Below are 22,124 nucleotides of genomic sequence, written 5' to 3'. Positions count from 1 at the left end.
ATTTTTGTTGCATTTGAAAGCTTATAAGATGCTTTGTGCAACCATACTAAAACAAATACATATTTCTATGCATAAGTATAAATTACAATCAATTTATCTGGTTCTAGAAAATTGCATTTTCAGAGTGGAAATTTCTAAAGGCTGTAACTTTTTTGGTGATTCATCTGAAATTATGCCTGTGCTATGGTTGCATTCCCTGGTCCTTCTAGAGCATGCACATGTAAAATACAGGCCAATGTTTCCACTGCAAGTTGCCATAACTTTAGCAAGGTGGCCCAACATGACACTTCAAATATCTTGACATCTATATAAGCTAGATAAAATCTAATTGCATACTTGTTATCAGCAGAGGAAACTACATCAGGTGTAAAATGTTAAACTTCATAACTTAAGAAATAAGAAAAAGGTCAAACCGCAGTGTCTCCCCTTAAATTTGTAGTCAGCGTCCTTTCAACATTTGAAGATGAAGGGCCAGAAAGCATTTCTCCAAGCTATCTCTTCACTGGCCATCGACAAACCCACAGTGGGATTTGACGCTCTTTATTAACACCAAAATGCGCTGGAAAGTCTTGTCTGAAGCAAATGAACGCCACGGCTTGAGAGGGTTCCCAGCGTCAAAACGTAGCAGTGGAAGGAAGGGAAGAGTGGAAGCAAGGACCAATCCGGTTATTAGCGGGAATCAAATTTTGCACCACTGCAGGTTGCACTGAACGGTGCACCTGCGCATCAGTCAGGGTCTTCCAAGTGGCCTTCACGAATGCCCCCCTTGAAACGATTGATGACTTTGTCGAGGTGCTCAGTGCTGTCGTGTTCTAGGCTTTCTACGTCATCAGCTCTCAGCTCATGTTCCCAGTCCTCAGTCTCTGTTGCGTGTGTCATGGGGCGTGCACGCGGCTTGTCGACACTAAACGCATTTTCTCTCGGCCAAGCGTGCTCCTCCTCCGCTGGCCTCTGTTTGTGCTTGCGCTTTTTCTCTTCCATCTGTGCATCCCTGAGCATTTTTCTCCGCATAGCATCCTTCGCCTGCCTTTGCGAGTTGTTCGGAAGGCATGCGTTCTGCTGCTGTTCTTGCAGCACCGAGGTATCTTCAAATGGCTCGAATGCCTGCTGAATGACCAGGCCGGCACCAGCCCCACTCAGCTCGAGGCCATTCGCCCTGATGAATTCATCTCGCCTGTGAACTTCTTCCTTAAGACGGCGGTTTTCCTCCTGCATTTTGCGCATTTCGAATTTAATCTGCTCGACTTCCAGAAACTTGTTCAGCATCACTTCTGGCATCACCACGGACTTCTCAGTCAAATTCTTGGCCACGAACTTCAGCTTTTGCTCAATGTTTGCCAGCATGGCACGTTGTTTTTTCATCTCGGCCCTGCTGATTTTCACGTATGGAAATTCGTCCACAGTCTCGTCCCCCAAGGCGAAGTCCCCAGCGCTGCCTTCGCTGCTCGTGTCGGAACCTGGGGCTGAGATCCAGCCGAAAAGGGAGCCCTTCGCCAAGTACAGCGCCGGTAGGTCCAGGTTCGAGTCACGATGATTCTTCTCTTGTCGGGTCTTCCGGGTCGCATCTTGAGCACGCGATTGCGCTCGCTCCTTCGGAAGAGAAGTCATCAAGTTGTATAGAAGCGTGCACTAACTCAAAGGTAGAACTCCAATCTAGACAGGACTTCTGCAATCAGGCCCAAACCTATGAAGGCAGGAAAGAAACAAGTGTGAAGTCAAGACAGTGTTTTTATACTCAGATAAAGTGAAATACACGAAGATCTGTATATCTGTGAGTAGATTATGAATCCATCGATTGTCATATGGAAGGAAAGGTATATACAGTCGATGAGAAAACATAATGTGCCACACTAGCGCCAGCAAAAAAGTGGAGTGCCAACAATTAGTGAGCTGGTCCGGCAAACGTCATGGCCTGTGTTTACATCCCCCTTTAGCGCTCGCAGCACCGCCAAGCGGTTAAAATCCACTCAGCACAGAGCTGGATTATACTGAGCAGTGGTAACCCTACACACCTTGTTGCTTTTCTGAAGGCACCCCCTTAAATCGTAGCAGTCTTATCAAAAAGGATGGGTACCTTTGCTAGATAGCGCCTGCAAAATAGCATGTACGCGAAGAGACACGCCGTCCATAGATGGCTTGTGGTGAAAAAACCACAAGATAAAACAATCAAAATGACTACCGCTCCACCCGCATACCCTGAACCCCCCCCCCTCTTCTAGAAATTTAGACCTCCCCTCCTCGAGCGGCGCGTGTATGAGCAACTGCCGCATATGCACCGTGTCACACTTCTCTGTTCTCGCCACACAACCTCTCCTCCTTCCAAGCTAACCACCCTAACAATGTTTCCCGGGGTAGCCATACTCCGGTTACGCATTCCTACGCTCCCGCCATATCCGTCTGCTTACACTGAAACCATCCTCTATTAGGGGATTCCGCTTCTTTTGCGATACCCTCCATCCACGATAGCCACCCTCCGGATGTTTCCGGTGCTATACCACCCACGGGGTACGCCGACAACCACGACAACGAAACCCAGGAAAGGGCGCTTAACAGCTATTGCTGCAAAATATTAGCCCGAGTGACCGATCATCCCAGCTCAGATATTGCAACTCGCGCCGCTAATATTCACGAACATGCAGATATTCTGCTCTCTCTTGTCGTCTCTGTCCCACTACATGCACTCCAAAATAACGAAGCGCATCATTCCTCGACTGTTGGTTAAATGCGATTGGAAGTCGAAACAGTGTACGTAACTGTGCACGTTCTTTGCGAAGAAGCCCGGTACTTTTCGGTTATGTGCGCCTGCGCCGCCGACTTTCCACCTGCAAGGGAATGAAAGCGTAAACTGAGTGCATACGTTTGTTCTCGTTAAAAAACTGACATTTGGCGCTTTCGTAGTTTAGCAGCGAAATGCTCACTGGGCCAATAAAAAGACTCTCTGAATCCCAGCTCCAACCTTCTTTCCACATCTAACTGCTCGACAGAAGGCGTATTCGACAGCTCTATTGCACCACTCCGGCTTTCTCGTAACACCGCTACATGCCCCTTTCACCCCTTATCAAAAACAGACGAGAAAACAAAACCAAGAAACCAAAAAACTCGTTGATTCTTTCTTCTTGTGGTCCTTTTTCTTTTCTTTTTTTCACGCTGTTTTCACGACCATCGACCGTGACCAACTTGGCCAACTCGATGTACTTCAATCCTTCTCACCACAGTCGCTCTCCGAAGCCCTTCCTTGTTGTGAAGTAGTGACATCTCATCGATCCAACTCTATACTGCATGACCACGCGGCGAGAGGACTGCGGCGGCCACGTTTCGATCGAGGCGGAACTGAAAAGGCGTTCGTGTGCTGTGCGATCTAAAGACACGTTAAAGATCCCCAGTTGGTCGAAAAAACTCCGCAGAACACCACTACGCCTCCTCTTAGACTCTTCCTTATTTCACTCCGTTATTATCCCTTCCCTCACGGCGCGGTTGAGGCGCCTACCTGACAAGTGAGACAAATACTGCTTCCTTTCCTCGCCTTAAAAAAAAAAAATTCTCTCTCTGTGAATTGTCACATGACGCTCCCTGCCACGCACGCCGCGCCCGTTATCTGAGGCAGTAGGCGTAACTATGCACTTTGCAACACCTTAAGTACTGCTAGTGTATTAAGCTTTGGTTTCAAAAGAAAAAAACGATAGATAGTAGCAAGGACCAAGAAAGAGAAATCTAAACGGAACCGAAGCCGCGTTTGGTAGGTTAGAGACAGGACGCATTTACACTAGGCCATGACACAGAATATCGCACGTGGTTGCGGCAGGGCAAAACCCTGCATTTAGACAGTGCCCCCTCCTCCCCCGCACCCTTGATAATACCGGCCGCGCTAAAGACGAGCAGTCTCCGGGATGAGTTAAGCAGTCAGAACCTGGTCGACGCTCGCAGCGATAACTGTATATCCAGGGCAGCACAGAACTACAGAAAATTAGTGCGCCACTGATTCAGGCCGAGTCACAGACTCTGCCTCAACTTACGACCAAACGCTAGCGTGGTAAACGCGCGGCGGCGCCGTCGGTACTGGACCGGCGCAAAAACTCATATAAATTTATGGGGTTTGGAGCTGGCTGCCCAGAATAGCCCTCTGAGTCCTCCGGGAATGTCGCTGTCCAGCCGGAATGGCACGAGGCTCCGGCCGATGAAAACAGCTGCCACACTTGGCTCTCCCTACTGCGCACGACCGCCCTGCTCGCTCGGCAGCCTTGATCGCCTCTCGCTGATGCCGAGCAGTGTTCCAAGCCGTGTTCTCTGGTACCAATATGCGGCATCGACTCACCAATATCAGGGAAGGCTCCTCGCAAGGCCCAGGCACTGGTGGCGACTCTGGTAACTGCGACTGCCGCGTGCCGGAAGGTGTCCTTCGAATCCTCCTCTTCTTCCTCCACCTTCTTTTCCGTTCCTTCCCTGAACCCTAGCAGCCTATCTCCGCTTTCGCACAACTAGACGAAATGTGTACCTGTCAAATAAAAAGTACCTTTCTCAAAATATATTTAACGCCCTCATGACCAATTTCAAGTGAAAATTCGCTATCCTCCGGCGCTTGCCAGGCATTGTCCCTGGAACACGCGGAAGCATCAAGTTTTTGAAACGACTCATTAACAGGATAGCTAGAACAAATCACCAAATTTTTTCTGCCAAGTTCTCTGGCCAGTACGGGAGAGAATCCTTTGCAGGCAGCACTCAGCTTTCTCCTTCGATCGTAGAGGGGAGCGCGCAGTACGTCAGAGACCTATGCGTCAGTAGCTTGCCTGGCCATGTATTTTCTCTTGCTTTTTTCTATAAAGTCGGATACAGTAAGCCAAGAATTAAGTTGTGACTCCACCTCAAAGGAGGACCTGAACTGAGCCAGCAAATGGTGCCGAGCGGTTGTCGCGACGTCGCGGTTAATCCGCTTATTTCGTGGTTAATCCGCTCGCACATGCAAGCCCCGGCAAATAACGTAAGCGGGTGCAAGGGTATTTAGCATGTATATACGTCATGACAATAGGTTGCAGCCATTGGCTTCATGGCCGCCTTCGAGGATCGCTCGCCGCCTCGTTCTTCAGTTGCATCCGACGACAGCTAGCGTACTTACGGCAGCGCTTCCGTGCGGTCGGCAGTGTGATCGCATTACATGCGTGCCTTCGGTTCACGCTTCAAGTTTTTTTTCGTCAAGTATGAACCAGCAAGTCCGGCGAAATATGCTGGTCTCTGGATGGATGGATGGATGGATGGATGGATGGATGGATGGATGGATGGATGGATGGATGGATGGATGGATGGATGGATGGATGGATGGATGGATGGATGGATGGATGGATGGATGGATGGATGGATGGATGGAGCGTCCCCTTTGAAACGGGGTGATGGCAGTAGCCACCATGCTCAGTTTTTTCCTTTGTTTTTGTTTAACTGTCTTGTAAGTTATTAAAATTCGCCATTTCCTTTAAAATACGTCTTCCTACACTTATAACCTTATGTCACCTTTCTGCTTTTGAGCCTTCAATCGCTTTTTGCTAATTTCCATCGCAGATTTATTTACATGGCTACTGTTATCTCTAAACCCTAGGACCCCAGGAAGAGTTACTGTGCCTGTGTGGACATCGGGATGTATACCATCTCATTTTAGTATGAGGTGTTCTATTGTTTCTTCAGATTTACCACACGCACCACATGTGTCATCTTCGTGAAATTTCTTTTTGTAGCATCGCGTTCTAAGACATCCTCACCTAGATTCAAAGAGTAGGGCACTGCCTCTTGAGTTATCTTAAAAGGCTTCCTTCCTGATCTGCCTTCTCCAGTATCGATATAGTTCTACACTATGCTTCTTTTCCATTGAATCTATCCAATTTTTTCCTTCCGCGTTTTTAACCTGTCGTTATATGCTGTTTCTTTCTCCGTCCTCGTACCTGGCATACTTACTGGTTAGCTTCTAGTTGTTTTCCACCATTGTGAATCAACGCTCTTTCTGTATAGGTATTTAAATACCTTACCTGCCCACCTGTTATCATCCAATTTCTTCAGGCGTTCTTCGTATAGTATATTTGCTCTGAGCTTCCCGTGCTTCGAAAGATCCTCCATATCCCCCTGTACTGCCTCGTTCGTGGTTTTCCCGTGGGCACCTGGTGCCTATCTTCCAATTGCTCTCTGATTTACTTCTAATCTCGAGTGAACTTCGGCCCTTAAGCACAGAACCGCATTCCCGAAAGTGAGCTCCGACACCATCATTTCTTTCCAATTACCTCTCAGCACTTCATATTTGATGTAACCCCATAATTATCAATGTTTCATTATCCCAGCATCTCTTCGCCCTTTTGCCATAAGAGACTATTCCTGCTTTTCCGGGTAAGTACACCTGCCCTTCGTTTACCCATACCCCAAGATATTTGTATTCTGACACTCGGGGAAGTTCATGACCTTGTATTGTAAACACCTGATCAGTTATATCGTTGAAAATCATCACACCTGATATAGTTACGCTAAAACTGAAACCTAGAGTGTCTCCTTCGTCTCCACAGCAATTAATTAGAGTATGCAAATCTTTCTGGCTATCTGCTAAAGAGTACAATAACGTCCGCATGCATTACACCTGGTAGTCGTTGCTCAACGACCTTTCCGCTTAATCTGTACGACAGATTATAACCTAGATTGCTTCCTTGTAGCCATCTTCTCATATTTATTATAAAAAGAATGAACAGCAGTGGTGGTAGAGGACAACCTTGCCTTAATCCTTTGTGTACCTCGACAGTTGTCGTACTTTTCATCCCTTACCATGTAATTTCAACTTTTTTTTTCTCGGTATATTTCCTCTAGAAAATCAATTACCTCACGACGGATACGTTCAACTTTTAATATGCTCCACAGGAGTTCCCTGTTCACGTTGTCGTGTGCACCGCTGATATCCAGGAAGGCTAAATAAAGAGGTCTGTTTTCCGCCTTAGCTAATTCTATGCACTGGCTAAGCAAGAACAGGCTATCATCCAAGCGCCTTCCCCCTCTAAACCTGTTCTGAAGTTCTCCGAGTATTCGATTACTTTCTACCCATGACTGCATTTTTAATTTTACCGCCAGCTTCGCCAGCCTGTATATAACTGGTGTTATTGCAATCGGACGAAAGGATTTTAATCCCTTTCCGTTTATAAATCAAATTGATTTTACCCTGTTTACAGCTGTGCGGAATTTACTTATCTGTTATGACTATCTCCAATCCTTTTATCAGCGTCTCCTTGCCTCTTGGGATAAGTTCGTTAAATACCTTGATTGGAATTTCGTCTATTTCTGCGGACGTGCATTTCGGAATATTTGCTTCCGCCTTTTTCCAGTTAAGATTGGCCAGTTATATGTTGTTTTCTATAGTGTTGTCCTGTGTTGCTCCTTCATTTGGGGTGGTTACCATATCGTCTTTCCTATGTGAGTCAGCTATAGAATGCCTCGATACGCGCGCCCCCTCCGCTGCGCGCGCGCCCTCCGCAGCTCAGTGGAGCGGCGGAGAGGGGCGCGTGCATCGAGGCACCCTAAAGCATGAGGCCGTCGCTTATATTCCCGGCGTTTCTTTCTGTGGTTGCCCCTGCAAAACGCTGATTTGTCAAAGTAAGAGTTGGAGGGATATGAAAGAACAGATTCCCCGCAAGCAGACCTAACCCAGGCCCTAGCGGAGAGATTACTGTCCCCCGAGGGATTAATCTGAAGACATCGGGCGCTTCGGGAGAACAGCAGTCCGGTCTGCTGCCTCTCCTATATGATGAGGTGCCGGTGCGACTCCTTGTGGCGCTGAGGTATATTTTAGAAGCAGCTGCGCACGGGCTTCAAGCACAGTAGACAAGCAGGTGCTCCTAGTTCTTGTCTCCTAAAGAGAACAGAACACAACTCCAAAAGTTCGTTCGGTAGTGACCGAAGACTTGCTATAAGGCACCAATAGAGCCCGCCCATAGTCTGAGAGTGAAGCTGCCCTTCCGGCTCCTCCTCTTACACAAACAGTTCGAGGGCCTTCACTCTCAGAAGTTCACTCATACAGCTATCTCCTTGAAAACAAAGCGCGTCTTCGCAACGTCACGCCATCTGTACTCCTGCAACCTTACCTGTGCACTCGAGTTGAACTACATTAAACTGCCGAGTTTTTCCAGGAACTCCTCAGGAGAATATCTCTCGCCACTTCTAAGAAATAGTTCTTTCTTTTTTCTTAAAAAGCATACGGCTTCTACTATCATTATTCATAATGTTTTGATCGGCAACCACCATGCCTTAGTAATGGCGCACAGGTCTCGACTAGGAGGCTGGATACCGCATTCCCGCTTTCCGAAGTGGATGCTAGTGAAGCCACCGGAAGTTAGGCGGCATGTCCCGGAACTTCGCTGTCTGCCGTGTATTTGAATTCAAAAAGTTGCGTCTTTCGCCCTTCCGTCCTCATTTGTTCGCGTTGTTTTCGTGTAAGGTCTACCGCAATATCAAAGGAATAACCAAGCTCAACGCGAGAATTTTGAGCATTGTTTGGGGAACCCAGTAATTTCAGAGAAACCGAAGAAAGCAGTTCTCACACTGCCGCGCCAAAGGGGTACGTGCATTAAACACTGTGTTCTTAACCGGTTCTTGTCTTCCGATCATACTTAGGAGAGGTAGTGGAATGAAGATGAGTCCATGTCATATTAAAACCGAATTTTTGTGTAGCAAAGAAAAGCCGAAAGATGGCGCGGTAATCCTGACACTCGAACAGCTACTCGTTGTACAGCTGGCGCATTTTCAGTTTCGGATTGGTAGCGAACGATATCTCTTCTCATCGATGGCAGTTGATGTTTATCACTTTAGGGTGTAATTTACCTTCCATATGTGCTTTTCACCTAACTCCATAGCGCAGTCTCGTTTCACCTGCACAGCGCGAGAGAAACGATTGACGAGAAAGATGAATGCTGCAGCGTGCGTGACAAGCGATACTAGAAGTCAACTGCACGAAGCATCACAAATAAAATCCTATTTAAGTATAATTTGCTACATTACGAAAGAGTACATGATACACACCGTCGACTAAGCAGTACCATACCTTTTGGAGTCGCTAATGTGAACCAGAAGAACACCATCGGCCCTTCACCAGACAAAGCCTCGCCTTCGTTCCGGTTCGGTCTAAACATAATTCGTTAAAATCGTCACTCCAAAGTCGGCTGCCTAGTGAAGGTTTCCATCTATTCTTTTCTTAAATTTATCCCCCCTTGATGGTATAACATGTGCTTCGAGCGCGACCGCGAGCACCATAACAAAGATCAAAGTTGGCGACGCCAGCGCAACGGGACGACACAGAGCTGAGCAAACGAGTCTCCGTACGTGTTGTGTGTAGCGACGACCTGTCGTCTGCTAGTGTCGTCCTATTGCGATGCAATAGACCCTTATTTTTTAAACGACTTTCCTGAAGACTTTGCTGCTCTCCTCATGCAGCTGACGGCGCAAGAGGTAGGCATTTGCGCGGTGAAAGAAGAGAACGGCTGAAAGAAGAAATGCTAAGTGGGAAACAAAAACAAACTGAAAAACCGTGCTGAAGTCCGATTTCGTGCACTGCCGAAGGCTGACTTCCGGGACAAGGCCGGTTACTTCTGGTGGCTTCGCTTTCGGGGTGGATCGATGGATGAGAGGAACGAAGGTAGGAGCTTCCCCCTTGAAAAAGGGGTGGTGGCAGACTCCACCATGCTCGGCTTTTTTTTCCTTTATTAATGCGAAAGCATTTCTATGCTATGTCGACGGGGTCGTGTCACCAAAGCGTGTCACCTAAACTTGCCCGCATCGATTGTGACCTTCTCAGAAGAGGTAGCATAAAAGGAATGGTAGTGATCGGTAGAGGACGATGTGAGGATGATGCGCAAAAAATTTGATCTGAATAAGATGATTACTTTATTATTTAGAGTCAATATTGTCAAAAAAACTTCTAAATAGTCCTGACGCCGATATATATATTGAGTGGAAGGGAAAACAGCCCTGGACGGCATAATAGTGGAAAAGTAGGCAAACGAGTGAAAATCAAGTTTGAAATGAATTTAAAGCTGTCTGATAAGTGATAATTAATTCATGAAAAAGTTTGATTGGCATAGATTAATTGGTTAATTAATTACAAGCAAACGTCAATCGACTCATGAGGGGCAAAGAGAGGCGACGAGTGTCGAGGAGGCGTCGATGCATTCGCATTCCTCCATTGCGGGTATCGGCAATGATCCCTAAAGTTTTTTGTTTATCTGTGTTTTAAGTTATCAAAATTCGCCATTTTCATTAAAGCCGTCTTCCTACACTTTTACCCTTATTTCACCTCTGCTTTTGATCCACCAATCTTCCAATCGCTTTTGCTAATTTTCACCGCAGATTTATTTACATGACGATTCTTATCTCTACACTCTAGGGCATAGAGTTACTTTTAATGTACCCTAGAGGGAAAGCTGGCGGCTTTTCACTTCATCCACCATGGACGCCCGAGGCATGCTGGGAAGACAGCAGACTGGATCGACATCTAGTGGCTTGTTGAGTATGCTACGGATTGGATTTTTTTTGTTTGGTTTCGTTTCATGATTGTAGGTTTTACTGATGTCTTTTGCACTTTGTGGTTCAGGCAGTTGATTCGAGATCCGAAGGCGCTTGACTCGAAGTGAGCTGAACGCACTGTCTGGTGCCTGCTACGCCTAAATTCAGTTTGCCCCCTGACTGTGAGCCATTCATGCAGCAAGCTGGGTTTTGCTCAGTGGAGACCTGTGATATACAGTATTGTGCGTCTTTATCGTGAAAACTTTCAAAAATTTCCCGCCTCAACCGCTGGCTCATTTGCGATGAAACTGCACACAGAGCTTGCGTATTGTGGTCGCTTTTGTATCGTAGCAAGTTTGACAACGGTGCTTACTTAGTTGCGCCGTGCATGATGCGAAAACGTAATCGTCTACGCAGAGATCGGCGAACCAAAACCCGCAGACGACGTTTTTTTCGCTGAATGGTGGCGGTGGCGCCATCTGTTGTCGGTACTCGAAAGCGTTACGACAAGGCCGCCGAGGCTATCGTAGCAAGAAGCGCGGGCCCTTTGAATATGCCGTTCCGGCCGTTTTGTGTTTTTCAGCTGAAGCGCTTACAACATTTTCGGCTAATTGAGAGAAAAAAATTATCAAAACAACTGATTTGACGAGGCTTTACCTTTCAAAGGATATTGTTTGCATCGCTCGTCTCGGCGGTCTTGTAGTGACGCTTTTCACTGCCGAAAACAGATGACGCCACGAAAATACGTCGTCGCGGGTTTTGGTTTGCCGATCGCTACGTGGACAATTAAGTTTTCGCATCATGCACTGCTCAACTCAGTAAGTATCGCTGTCAAACTTGCTACGACACAAAAGTTACCATCATACGCAAGCTCTGTGTGCAGTTTGGCTTAAATGAGCCGGCGGTTGAGGCGAGGAAATTTTTGAAGTCTTCGCGATAAAAACGCACAACACTGTACCATTGCAATCCGTGTGAAAGAAGTGAACAAGTTTTTTTATGTGAACTGAGAATGCAACAGTCCGCTAATGTGACCACTCTGCAGACTTCTCGTAGGAGTCTCGGAGACACTTTAAAAGCGCAAAATTAAGTACTTCGATAAGCGCAACTTATGTTAACCGTACTCGCCGAGAACTGCGTCCGATTCATTTCGAATACTGGCGGTGGCCGCGCATTGCCTGCAGGAACGACTTCAACTTCATGCATTAATTCGCACAAATACGCGCATGTTGCACTTGTCAGCATGGACACGGCCGCCACTTACTTGTGGTAAGAGAGGTTTGGCTTCCTGATTCGTGTTTTTCCTGGCAAAATCTGTAAGCGCAGCGCGCGGGCTCGGGAAGCTTTCTCACGGCGCAAACACAGCCTATTCACGTCCCCTCATAGCAGACTACACCGATGAAAAGTTTCTGCTTTTCACAATACTAAACCAGAAGCTTCTAAAGCGTAGTATTTTAAGCGCTAACAATTTTTTCAAAAACATTGGCTGTGAAAAGCAACGTTAATGGAACTAACTTCAGTTGCCAAAATGAGAGCGGTGTCGCGGCGCCGCCACCACTGACTTCTTTGAGTGGCGCTGCAGTCGTACCAGGCTTCGGCCGGTCGGAATTCCGATGCTGTACTCGTACTGTGCGCGCAAGTCGTAGAGTGCTTTCGCGGCGCGGTTACTTATCGTTGTCTTTGTGTTATGTGCGCTTGTACGCAGAGTTTCAAGTGTTGTGTCTGCCATGCTGACGTGCTGTGTGCCGGGCTGCACGAGCGGTTACAGAAATAACAAGACTGCGAGGCATTTTTTTCGCGGCTCCTCGTGACGGGGATCTCCGTGCGGCATGGGATCGCGCCATTCCCCGTGTTGACAGAAAACTCTCCGACTAATCACGTGTGTGCGATCTTCATTTTCACGAAGAAGACATACTGAAGACGTACACCCAAGTTATTAATGGTGAAGAAGCAAAAATCGAGAGGGGTAAGTGGAGCCTCGTCGAAGGATGCGTACCGAAGGTTTTTCCCTAACCTGCCTTCTTACCTGTCGAAGCCGCCTACAAAGAAGCGCAAACTGCCAGACAGGAAATAACAACCAGGAAAGAAAAACAAATTGAATCCAGATTTTGGCTGTGAAGAAGCAGCCTTGAACCTCGATGCACCTGTGAAGGACGGCGAGCCCACTTTGAAGGACTTCGAAGAGGTTCCTTTACCGTCCCCACGCTGGCAAAGGATATCTGACAGCGATAGCAGAGACAGTTATGTAGCATTTTTTGTGCTCAGAATGGAGCAAAAAATGCTTACTGTTGATAAGTGTGTCGTTGTTGCAGAAAACCGGTCGGTCACTGTTAGCGCACACGGTCGTGTTTTGAGATCTGGAAGAACCATCGGCACTGTTTTGCAGCTGGCTGAGCTCCTGGCAAGCGTAGATCTACTTGATGTGTGTCTTGGCTACCAGAATGCATGTCCTGGAAAGCTGCCAAGTGAAATAAGGAGCAGACAGTGTGAAGTGCTGCCAAAGAATGTACCATGCAGACCTTGCCTAAAACTTGGCTTGAAGTTGTCAAGCAAAGAGACTGAAGAACAGGTCAAGCCGAAGCAGCAGAAACAGAGGCTGAACATTTTCCAAACGACAGCTGTACGTGCAGCACTTAGAAGAACAAAGCTGCTGAGAAACGTAAGAGACCTAAAGGCAAAGTTGGCAGCAACTGAGCCAGAGGACAGCCTCACAGAAACCTTAGGCAAGCTGCCTCCAATACAGCAAGAGGCTTTTCGTTCATCAATAAGAAAAATGAAAGCCAAAGGTCCACAGGGCATACGCTATACCAGCGCATGGGTCATGAACTGCCTTTTTTTGCGAATTGCAAGCCCAAAGGCGTACAAGCTCAACCGATCCATTCAGCTGCTGGCGCTTCCAACTTGCAGTCGCCTAAACCAAATTCTAAGAGGAATGCCGTGTTAATATGGCTTCAACAAATTGGCGCTTGATGCAATACAGGCATACTTCTCCAACAATGCAGACAGAATGAATTATGGCACGTTGCTAATCGACGAAATCAAACTGCAGCAGTGTGTGGAGTTTAATCCCTCCACGTACAAGTTTGATGGCTTTGTTGACTTTGCTGGTACAGCACCTAGTGAAGATGGAAAGCTAGCTGACCATGCACTTGTCGTGATGTTTGTTCCCATTTTTGATTCCTGGGTCTAGCCTAGTGCCAGCTTTGGAACCAGAGGCGCTGCACCAGGTGTTGTGCTGGCAAAAATGGTGATTGAATCGGTTCTTCAGTTTGAACGCCATGGAGCAGCAATTGTGGCAGTTGTTTCCGACGGGCCAGGAAACAACCGGTCTATGTGGACTCATCTGGGTGTCTGCAGTAAGCTGGACAAGGCCAAAAACAAGATCCCACATACATCTCTAGAGCAAGGACGATTCCTGCATTTTTTATGTCATGTGCCTCACATAATCAAGTGTATTAGTAACCATCTGCTAACCCACATGTAGGCATGGTAAATACTTTTCTTTCTAATCACTGGTGCTTGCTTTATGCTGTATGATTTGCCGACACAAATCACTACATGTCGTTTCCGCAATTCATCTTGACGTGTGATTTCTTTTGTCCTGTTTAGACCGGTACGCACAAAGTCAACTTCAATGATTACAAGCAGCTGTACACGACAGAGGAAAACAACCAGCTCAAGGTTGTGCAAAGCTGACAGCCTCCAAAGTCAATCCAAGTAACCTTCAGAAAATGAATGTGAGACTGGCAACACAAATAAATATCAGTCTTTCTTTTTGTACTGACTTTAACTTTGCACACAACTAGCTACCGAAATTTTGTGCATTTGTGCAAAGCTTTGATTTCAACATTGAGTCTGTTTCTTCATTTTGTGAGTGCAAGCAGCTCCACATCCCTTTATGTGTAAACCCTTTTGTTGCTTGCCTTTTATTCCAGCTTTTCAGCTGAAGTGTAGCAGTCGGCCTCAGCATGTACAGAGAACAAGAGGCGGCCGCGTTTGAGAATACCCACGGCGCAGAGAACTTCACATTGCTTCTCAATAATTTGATGTCTTAAATGCAAGGACTCCTACCGAGGGGATTCGAAAGAACTCTGCAAAGATTCAAGACAAGAAACTTCATCACACCACAACTCTTTAATAGCCTACAAAATGCCTCATCGCTTGGGACCATGCCAGTTTACGAACTAAGCTTTTGCATATGAGAATATAATGCAGTGATGGGGGGGGGGGAGATGTCTTTCATCATATATATATATATATATATATATATATATATATATATATATATATATATATATATATATATATATATATATATATATATATATATATATATATCAGCAGAAAAGTTAAAGGAAATGAGGGGCCCGTTTGACAAATTTATGAAGGGAGCCAACAGTCACCGAAGCCAAGGTGCATAGGGGAACGTTAATTTTTTTTAATGTGTTATGCTTATCAGTAGGATAATAATTCTTAGATTAATAAATCGCTTAAAGAAAATTACTTATAAAGCAGCAGAAAAAACAACCATGCCGCCGGTCGGATCCGAACCCACGACCTCCGAATATCGCGTCCGGTGCTCTTACCACCGGACGCGATATTCGGAGGTCGTGGGTTCGGATCCCACCGGCGGCATGGTTGTTTTTTCTGCTGCTTTATAAGTAATTTTCTTTAAGCGATTTATTAATCTAAGAATTATTATCCTACTGATAAGCATAACACATTAAAAAAAAAATTAACGTTCCCCTATGCACCTTGGCTTCGGTGACTGTTGGCTCCCTTCATATATATATATATATATATACATATATATATATATATATATATATATATATATATATATATATATATATATATATATATATATATATATATATATATATATATATATATATATGGCCATGTTCAGATAAGAACGATAATCGAGGTCTCAGGACCATTTTTTTATTTCAATTATATTTTTATATGTGATGGGTAAATGTGTCCACACAAAGGAATGAACCTTAGTTTTGCAAGGAACTTCGTAGATTTCTCGGAAAAAATCGTATATCACAAGAGGTGGAGAATGTCGTTTTTGCCACTTCTCAAAGTTGCAAGTTTGGAGCATCACTGCATGCACAATAAATTGTTTCCGCGCATAACTATTTTTTCAATACTTCATTACAACTTCTACTATACGAAGAAATAAAAAAAACGTTTTCTTCCTGTGTCAATCTTTTGAGTAAAAAATCGCAAACTTCGCTTCCGGAGCTGTGCGGTGCCAAAAAGGCACTTTCGAGGGCAACCTTACGGCAAGATGCGTAAAGCTCTCCCGACTGAATCTTTTTCTCTGTATTTTTCAGCCACTTCTAATCTCTTCAGGCAAGTTTTGTAGCTCTACACTTGACCTATATTTTTCAATATGGCCTCAAAATTGGCAGAAGTTCAAAAACGTGAAAAAAGTGACAACTTTGACTTGAATTTAAAAAAAAACATCATCATAGATATTTATTAAAATTCGCCCTAATAATACTCTATACTTCATAATATTAGGGCATTAAAAAGTATTGCATTATATTGTTTTAAAGTATGAAAATAAATACAAAACGGAGTTCATAATTTCAATCCCTACGACTGCTCAGTATTCCTCTTAGGATGCGCAATCGTCAGAAGCTGGTTTTAGTATTGGCATTTTGTAAGTAAATTTTAAACGCTACAGTTGCTGAGTTCATAAGTGTAATTTGTAAGCATTTTTCTCTATTACAATCAAAGGTCTAAAGCTCCAATTCGCTTTCGTACTGTTCTAACGGTGGGACCTAAATTACTGTAAGCATATTTCAGCACGTTATTTTGGAGTGACGTGTGTGCAGGGGTAGTTTATGCAAACAATTAATGCACCCGTCGCACTCTCAAGGTGACTTTAACTGCTACCGCCGCTCCAGGGATGAACCGCGCTTGGCAGCCGCTCCTATAGCTATATAACGCCCGGCGCGACCCTGAAATTCACAGCATAATGTGTGCCGCCACCGCACCGAGGCTTTAGCCGCCCCTATCATCTTAACGCACCGAACGCCTAGCAGTTATGCCTCAGCCTTAGACCGAGATAACCCTTGTGAGCGGATGTTGTTCGGATCTCGAGTTTTGTGTGTCGTTTTTCAGGCCTGGTAGACCCGGTGGGGTCGTTTTCTATACTCACGTGTTTTCTCTGCGCTGGAGCGCTCCCTCGACAAGCATACTTGGTATCTCAGTCTCAGATCGTACGCCAGACCGAAAGAACATCAGTGTCGACGGTGGGCAGCCTGTGTTAAAAATCCATTCATCTGTCCATCTCCTTTTTTTTTTTGGAAAAGCAGCTCTGCGCCCTGCATCCGTCACCTGCTCTTCTGTCTCGCGATAATCTCCGGAAGCGGTGAGCTTTTGCATTCATGAAGAGATTTCCGCGGTGAACGTTTTGTGCCTACTACTCAAAAAGGCACGAATAGAGAATTGAAAAAGGACGTAATTTTCGCAGTGTAAAGACAGTCAGTGTCGCTGCTCTAAAAAAAGTCCTACTTCCCGAAGAAGCTCTCCGAGTACGAGAAAGTGACTTATCTGTCAGAATTGTTACTGTCGGTTCAAGGAAGACATAGATAATATGCAGGCAGAGTCAACCGAAACATTAGAAGAATTCCGCCCTGGAGAAGAAATCGAAGAAAATTTAAATTCAAGTGTCAGCCTTACCTCCGAAATCTCGCCCCTAAAGCCACCGAGCGCTCTAAAAAAACGCCTCAGACTTTCCTATGCAAAGCGAAAGCAGGAAGAGGTGGCAAGAGCTATGGTGACGAAAATACGATCGGGGATACAGGCAGCATATAGTGTCCCAGAGACTTCGCGTGCGTCAGAAGAAAAGTGTGCGCAATGCAGCAGTTGGGAGGACAACCTACATGCTGCCTACAATAGGTGTACGTCCTTTCAAGAGCGTTGCCAGCTGCTGACACTGCGACCACGCAACCTAACCGTGAAATATGTGCAGGAAGTTATTCCAGAGGCAACGAGGTACGTTATCCAAAAATCGAAGAAGATGGTGGATGAGGAAGGCGTATGGTAAACACAGGAGAGATATACAAGATGTAAACTACAACAGGAAGACATTACCATCGTTTTAGAATATTACACCATAGATGAACTCGATTGCTCTAGACAGACTCCGAACAAAAAGGATGTTGTGAGAATCGAAAAGGAGGGAGAGAAAGAATGGATACCTAAACGCTTCATGACGCGGTCCTTGCGAGAAGCATTCCGCCTCTACAAGCAAGCTCACCCTGCCTCCCAGGTTGGCCTCACAAAATTCATATCCTTGCGTCCTAAGTGGGTGAAATGCTCGCCACAGTGGCAAGTGTGTGTTTGTGTGTGCTATGCAAACTTTCAGTTGTGCCTAGTGGGACTGCAGAACGCGTCCGAAGGTCGCTTTCTCCCGAAGATATGCAGAGCCTCTTCGCATGCCAGGAACCTACTGCGTCGTGTTTCCTTAGGAATTGTGAGCACTGTCCACAAGATGGCATTTCCACTTCGGAAAATTTTGAAATGAGCAGCGAGGACGAGGTGTTGATTGCTTCATGGGAATACGGTGAGCTCGTTAAGAAGACTGACCGCTTCATCATTTATGAGAGAATTTCTAAGAATGACCACGAAATGGATTCCCCACAACTATATTAGATATGTGCAAGCAAGAGCAATACATGAAGAAAAATACAGCTGCAAGAGAGGTGTAATTGTTTTGCATTTTGATTTCGCCGAAAACAACTGGACAGTTGTGCTTCCAGACGCAGTACAAGCGTACCATTGGCAGAAAAAGCAGGTGACCGTGTTTACCTGCGTTGTCACGTCAAGAAAATCGACTCGGAACTACGCCGTTATTTCCGACGATATGTCTCATTATTCAGCTCATGCATGCTTGGCTCTGTCGAAAACCAAAGCACACCTCGAAGACAACGCGCAAATCTACACCAAGATAACATATGTGAGCGACGGGGCTCCCGCTCACTTCAAGAATAAATATCAGTTTCATGAGCAACAACGCGGTGAATGTCAAGAGAAGAAATGGATGTTTTCGGCCACTGGACACGGCAAAAATGCTTGCGACGGCGTTGGTGGGCTTGTCAAACATCGAGCATCACACCACAACTTGCGGAAGCCTGCAAGTGAGGCCATACAAACAGCCAGCGGCTTCGTAGACGCAATTCAAGGAACGCCAAAGAACATCACCATTCTGGAGCTCCCACAGAGGAAGCTTGCAGTCTTTCGCGAAACGAAGAAGGAAGAATGGAAAATGGCAAAGAAAGTGCCTGGAGTTCAGACGCTCCATATGTGGAAGTACGTTCAAACAAATGAAGGCAGTGCATCCTACGTGGCCTCCACCGCTGCTTCGGAATGGAAGAGACTGTGATCTGGTTTGTGCTTCGTGCTGGACTTATACTGTGCGCATACCGACTTCAACTGCTGCCGTTAATTTCTTGTTACGATTTTCTGAATTGCAATCTGCATATAAAGCGGCATCCCATTTGTAAATTGCGTTCCTATTAAAACTCCTCCTGTTTAAAAATCTTGCAGATAAATTGTTCCTCTCAGAAGACGACGTTATATCTCCTGACATTGCCCTGTAGAACCTTTGAACACAGAGGGAAAGAGATGCAGGTACGGAAACGTCGGCTTCAGAAACACATTAATATAAATTTTTATATATAAAAATTTTTCTAAGAACCGACAAATGATCTAATATTTTTAAAAAATCGATTACATACCAATGTTCCTTACGATGATAAATTGGAGAATACAAAAAAAACGTTTGACCGCCAGCAGCCAGTTCATCAGGTGAAATAGAGAATTTATTCCCATTTTGACGCATTAAGAACGCCGCTAACAAGCGAGTAGAAGCTGTACAAACATTCAGCATGGTTCGCATATTGCGATAAATGAAATGTAACCACGTTCAGTGAGTGCTAAATCAAATTTCTGACTGTTACTATTTCTAAGAGGCTGTAATAATCAATCCTAGGTAACAAAAAAATGAACTCAGTTTTGTATTTATTTTCATACTTTAAAACAATATAATGCAATACTTTTTTAATGCCTTAAAATTATGAAGTATTGAGTATTATTAGTGCAAATTTTAATAAATATCGATGATGTTTTGTTTTTTTTTAAATTCAAGTCAGTCACTTTTTTCACGTTTTTGAAGTTCTGCCAATCTTGAGGCCATATTGAAAAATACAGGTCAAGTGCAGAGCTACAAAACTTGCCTGAAGTGATTAAAAGTAGCTGAAAAATACAGAGAAAAAGATTCAGTCGGGAGAGCTTTGCGCATCTTGCCGTAAGGTTGCCCTCAAAAGTGCCTTTTTGGCACCGCACAGCTCCGGAAGCGAAGTTTGCGATTTTTTACTCAGAAGACTGACACAGCAAGAAAACGTTTTTTATTTTCTTCGTTTAGTGCAAGTTGTAATAAAGTACTGAAAAAATAGGTATGCGCAGAAACAATTTTTTGTGCATACAGTGATGCTCCAAACTTGCAACTTTAAGAAGTGGCAAAAACTACATTCTCCACCTTTTGTGACATACGATTTTTTTCCGAGAAAACCATGAAGTTCCTTGCAAAACTAAGGTTCATTCCTTTGTGTGGACACATTTACCCATCACATATAAAAATTTAATTGAAAACAAAAAATGGTCATGGGACCACGATCACCGTTCTCATCTGAACATGCCTATATATATATATATATATATATATATATATATATATATATATATATATATATATATATATATATATATATATAAAGGAAGCCAACAGTCACCGAAACCAAGGTGCATAGGGTAATGTTTTTAATTTGTTTTTATTTGTAGTGCCAATCAATCGGTTTAAAGAAAATTACTTATACAGCAGCAGAAAAACCAACCATGCCGCCGGTGGGATCCGAACCCACGACCTCCGAATATCGCGTCCGGTGCTCTTACCAACTGAGCTACGGCGACGGCTGTCCAATCTACTGCTTTTGTGGGTATTTATGTTTACTGGGTGTAAGCGAACCTTGAGAGTGTTCACCAGCGTCACCCTCGACCATAGCGGTGGGCGTAGCACGTCCTGTAATACCGCTAGCGTGACGTAGAACGTCATCTAACGGCGAGGGCGGAAACTGTGCGAGAGCCCTCTTATGCTACCTATGGCAACAAGACTGCCAAAACCGAGACCCCCGTTATGCTATTAGCAGACAAGGTAAAGGAATGAGGGGCTCGTTTGACAAACATATTAAGGAAGCCAACAGTCACCGAAACCAAGGTGCATAGGGGAATGTTTTTATTTGTTTTTATTTGTAGTGCCAATCAATCGGTTTAAAGAAAATTACTTATAAAGCAGCAGAAAAAACAACCATGCCGCCGGTGGGATCCGAACCCACGACCTATATATATATATATATATATATATATATATATATATATATATATATATATATATATATATATATATATATATATATATATATATATATATATATATATATATATATATATTGTCACGTGCTGCGCATCGGCTCTGAGGAATAAAGAAGACGTGCGGCGGCTGGAAGAAGAAGAGAAAGTCAAGTATCCTGCCGCCGGCGCACCAGGCTCCTCTCGACCTGCCTTGTAAATATTATTTGTAAATAGAACCTGTAACAGTGTGGTGGAGGTGCTGGGTCGATCACCACGGACCCCTCTCGCAACCGCTGCAGCCGAAGAATCGCCGGATTGCCACCATTGCCCGTGCAAATGCCCAATGAGGCCGACGCACGTCCGACCGGCGCCGCAACGCCCGCTTGGCAGCACTACCGTGAGCCGCGGACGTTTTCCGGGAAGGCTGGCGAAGACGTGGATGATTGGCTCACCCATTACAAGCGGGTGAGCAAATACAACGGCTGGGATGCCACTCTTCAGCTGGCCAATGTCGTCTTCTTTCTCGATGGCACCGCGCTAACTTGGTTCGAAAACCATGAGGCATCAATAACAAGTTGGGACCGCTTCATGGAAGAGCTCCGCAGCTGCTTCGGGGATACTGTGCTGAGCAGTCTTTGCTTCAGAGAGCCCAAGTGCCTGGAGAGACCTGCACGACTTACATAGAAGAGGTCTTGAAGCTGTGCAACGTCGTTAATCCCAGTATGTCCGACGAAGATCGCGTTGGTCATCTCCTCAAGGGCATCGCAGAGGACGTCTACAGCTTTCTTATTAGTAAAGAAAATTTAGACTCGCCCACGGATATCATCAAGCACTGCCGCACCTTTGAAGCTCTAAAACTGCGTCGAATTACTCCCAAGTTCGGTCGCCTGCCTAACGTCACCACCGTCGACAGCGTGGATTTCCACGAGCCTGTGAATGCGGTGACTCTCCCTGACGTGATTCGTCAAATCGTGCGTGACGAACTCTCACGGCATCAAGATCTTGCGCGCCGCAGTGAGGTCCCGTATGGGAGCTGTTCTCTGCAGGCGGCTCCCGCCTCCCGCTCCTCCCCTTGGAGTTTGTCTGCCCAGGCCCCTACCAGTGCTACTCGCATTGATTACAGCGACGCTCCCCGGATCACCCACCCCGGCCCCAGGGCGCCAGCTCATCCACAACGCCACCTGCGGCAGCCG

At 45.4% G+C, this 22,124-nt stretch overlaps 2 protein-coding genes across 2 annotated transcripts in view; both read right to left on the bottom strand.

Moving 5' to 3' along the window:
- Positions 1-22,124, bottom strand: part of LOC144116059 (uncharacterized) — a 430,049-nt gene that overhangs the window by 386,887 nt on the left and 21,038 nt on the right. The gene's annotated exons all lie outside the window — the stretch shown is intronic.
- Positions 543-4,389, bottom strand: LOC144104827 (uncharacterized). The gene is made up of 3 exons (XM_077638043.1): positions 4,313-4,389; positions 2,755-2,822; positions 543-1,684 (listed from the first exon to the last, which is right to left on the bottom strand). Exon 3 carries the CDS (start codon positions 1,606-1,608, stop codon positions 727-729), a length of 882 nt encoding a protein of 293 aa, XP_077494169.1. The 5' UTR covers positions 1,609-1,684; positions 2,755-2,822; positions 4,313-4,389; the 3' UTR covers positions 543-726.

This window comes from Amblyomma americanum, chromosome 1 (assembly GCF_052857255.1).
Source record: "Amblyomma americanum isolate KBUSLIRL-KWMA chromosome 1, ASM5285725v1, whole genome shotgun sequence".
Lineage (NCBI taxonomy): Eukaryota > Metazoa > Arthropoda > Arachnida > Ixodida > Ixodidae > Amblyomma > Amblyomma americanum.
This window is presented reverse-complemented; position numbering and strand designations above follow the sequence as displayed.

Bases quoted from the DNA above. Each gene is read 5' to 3' on its own strand.
- LOC144104827 (XM_077638043.1), bottom strand. From the start codon at position 1,608: ATGACTTCTCTTCCGAAGGAGCGAGCGCAATCGCGTGCTCAAGATGCG.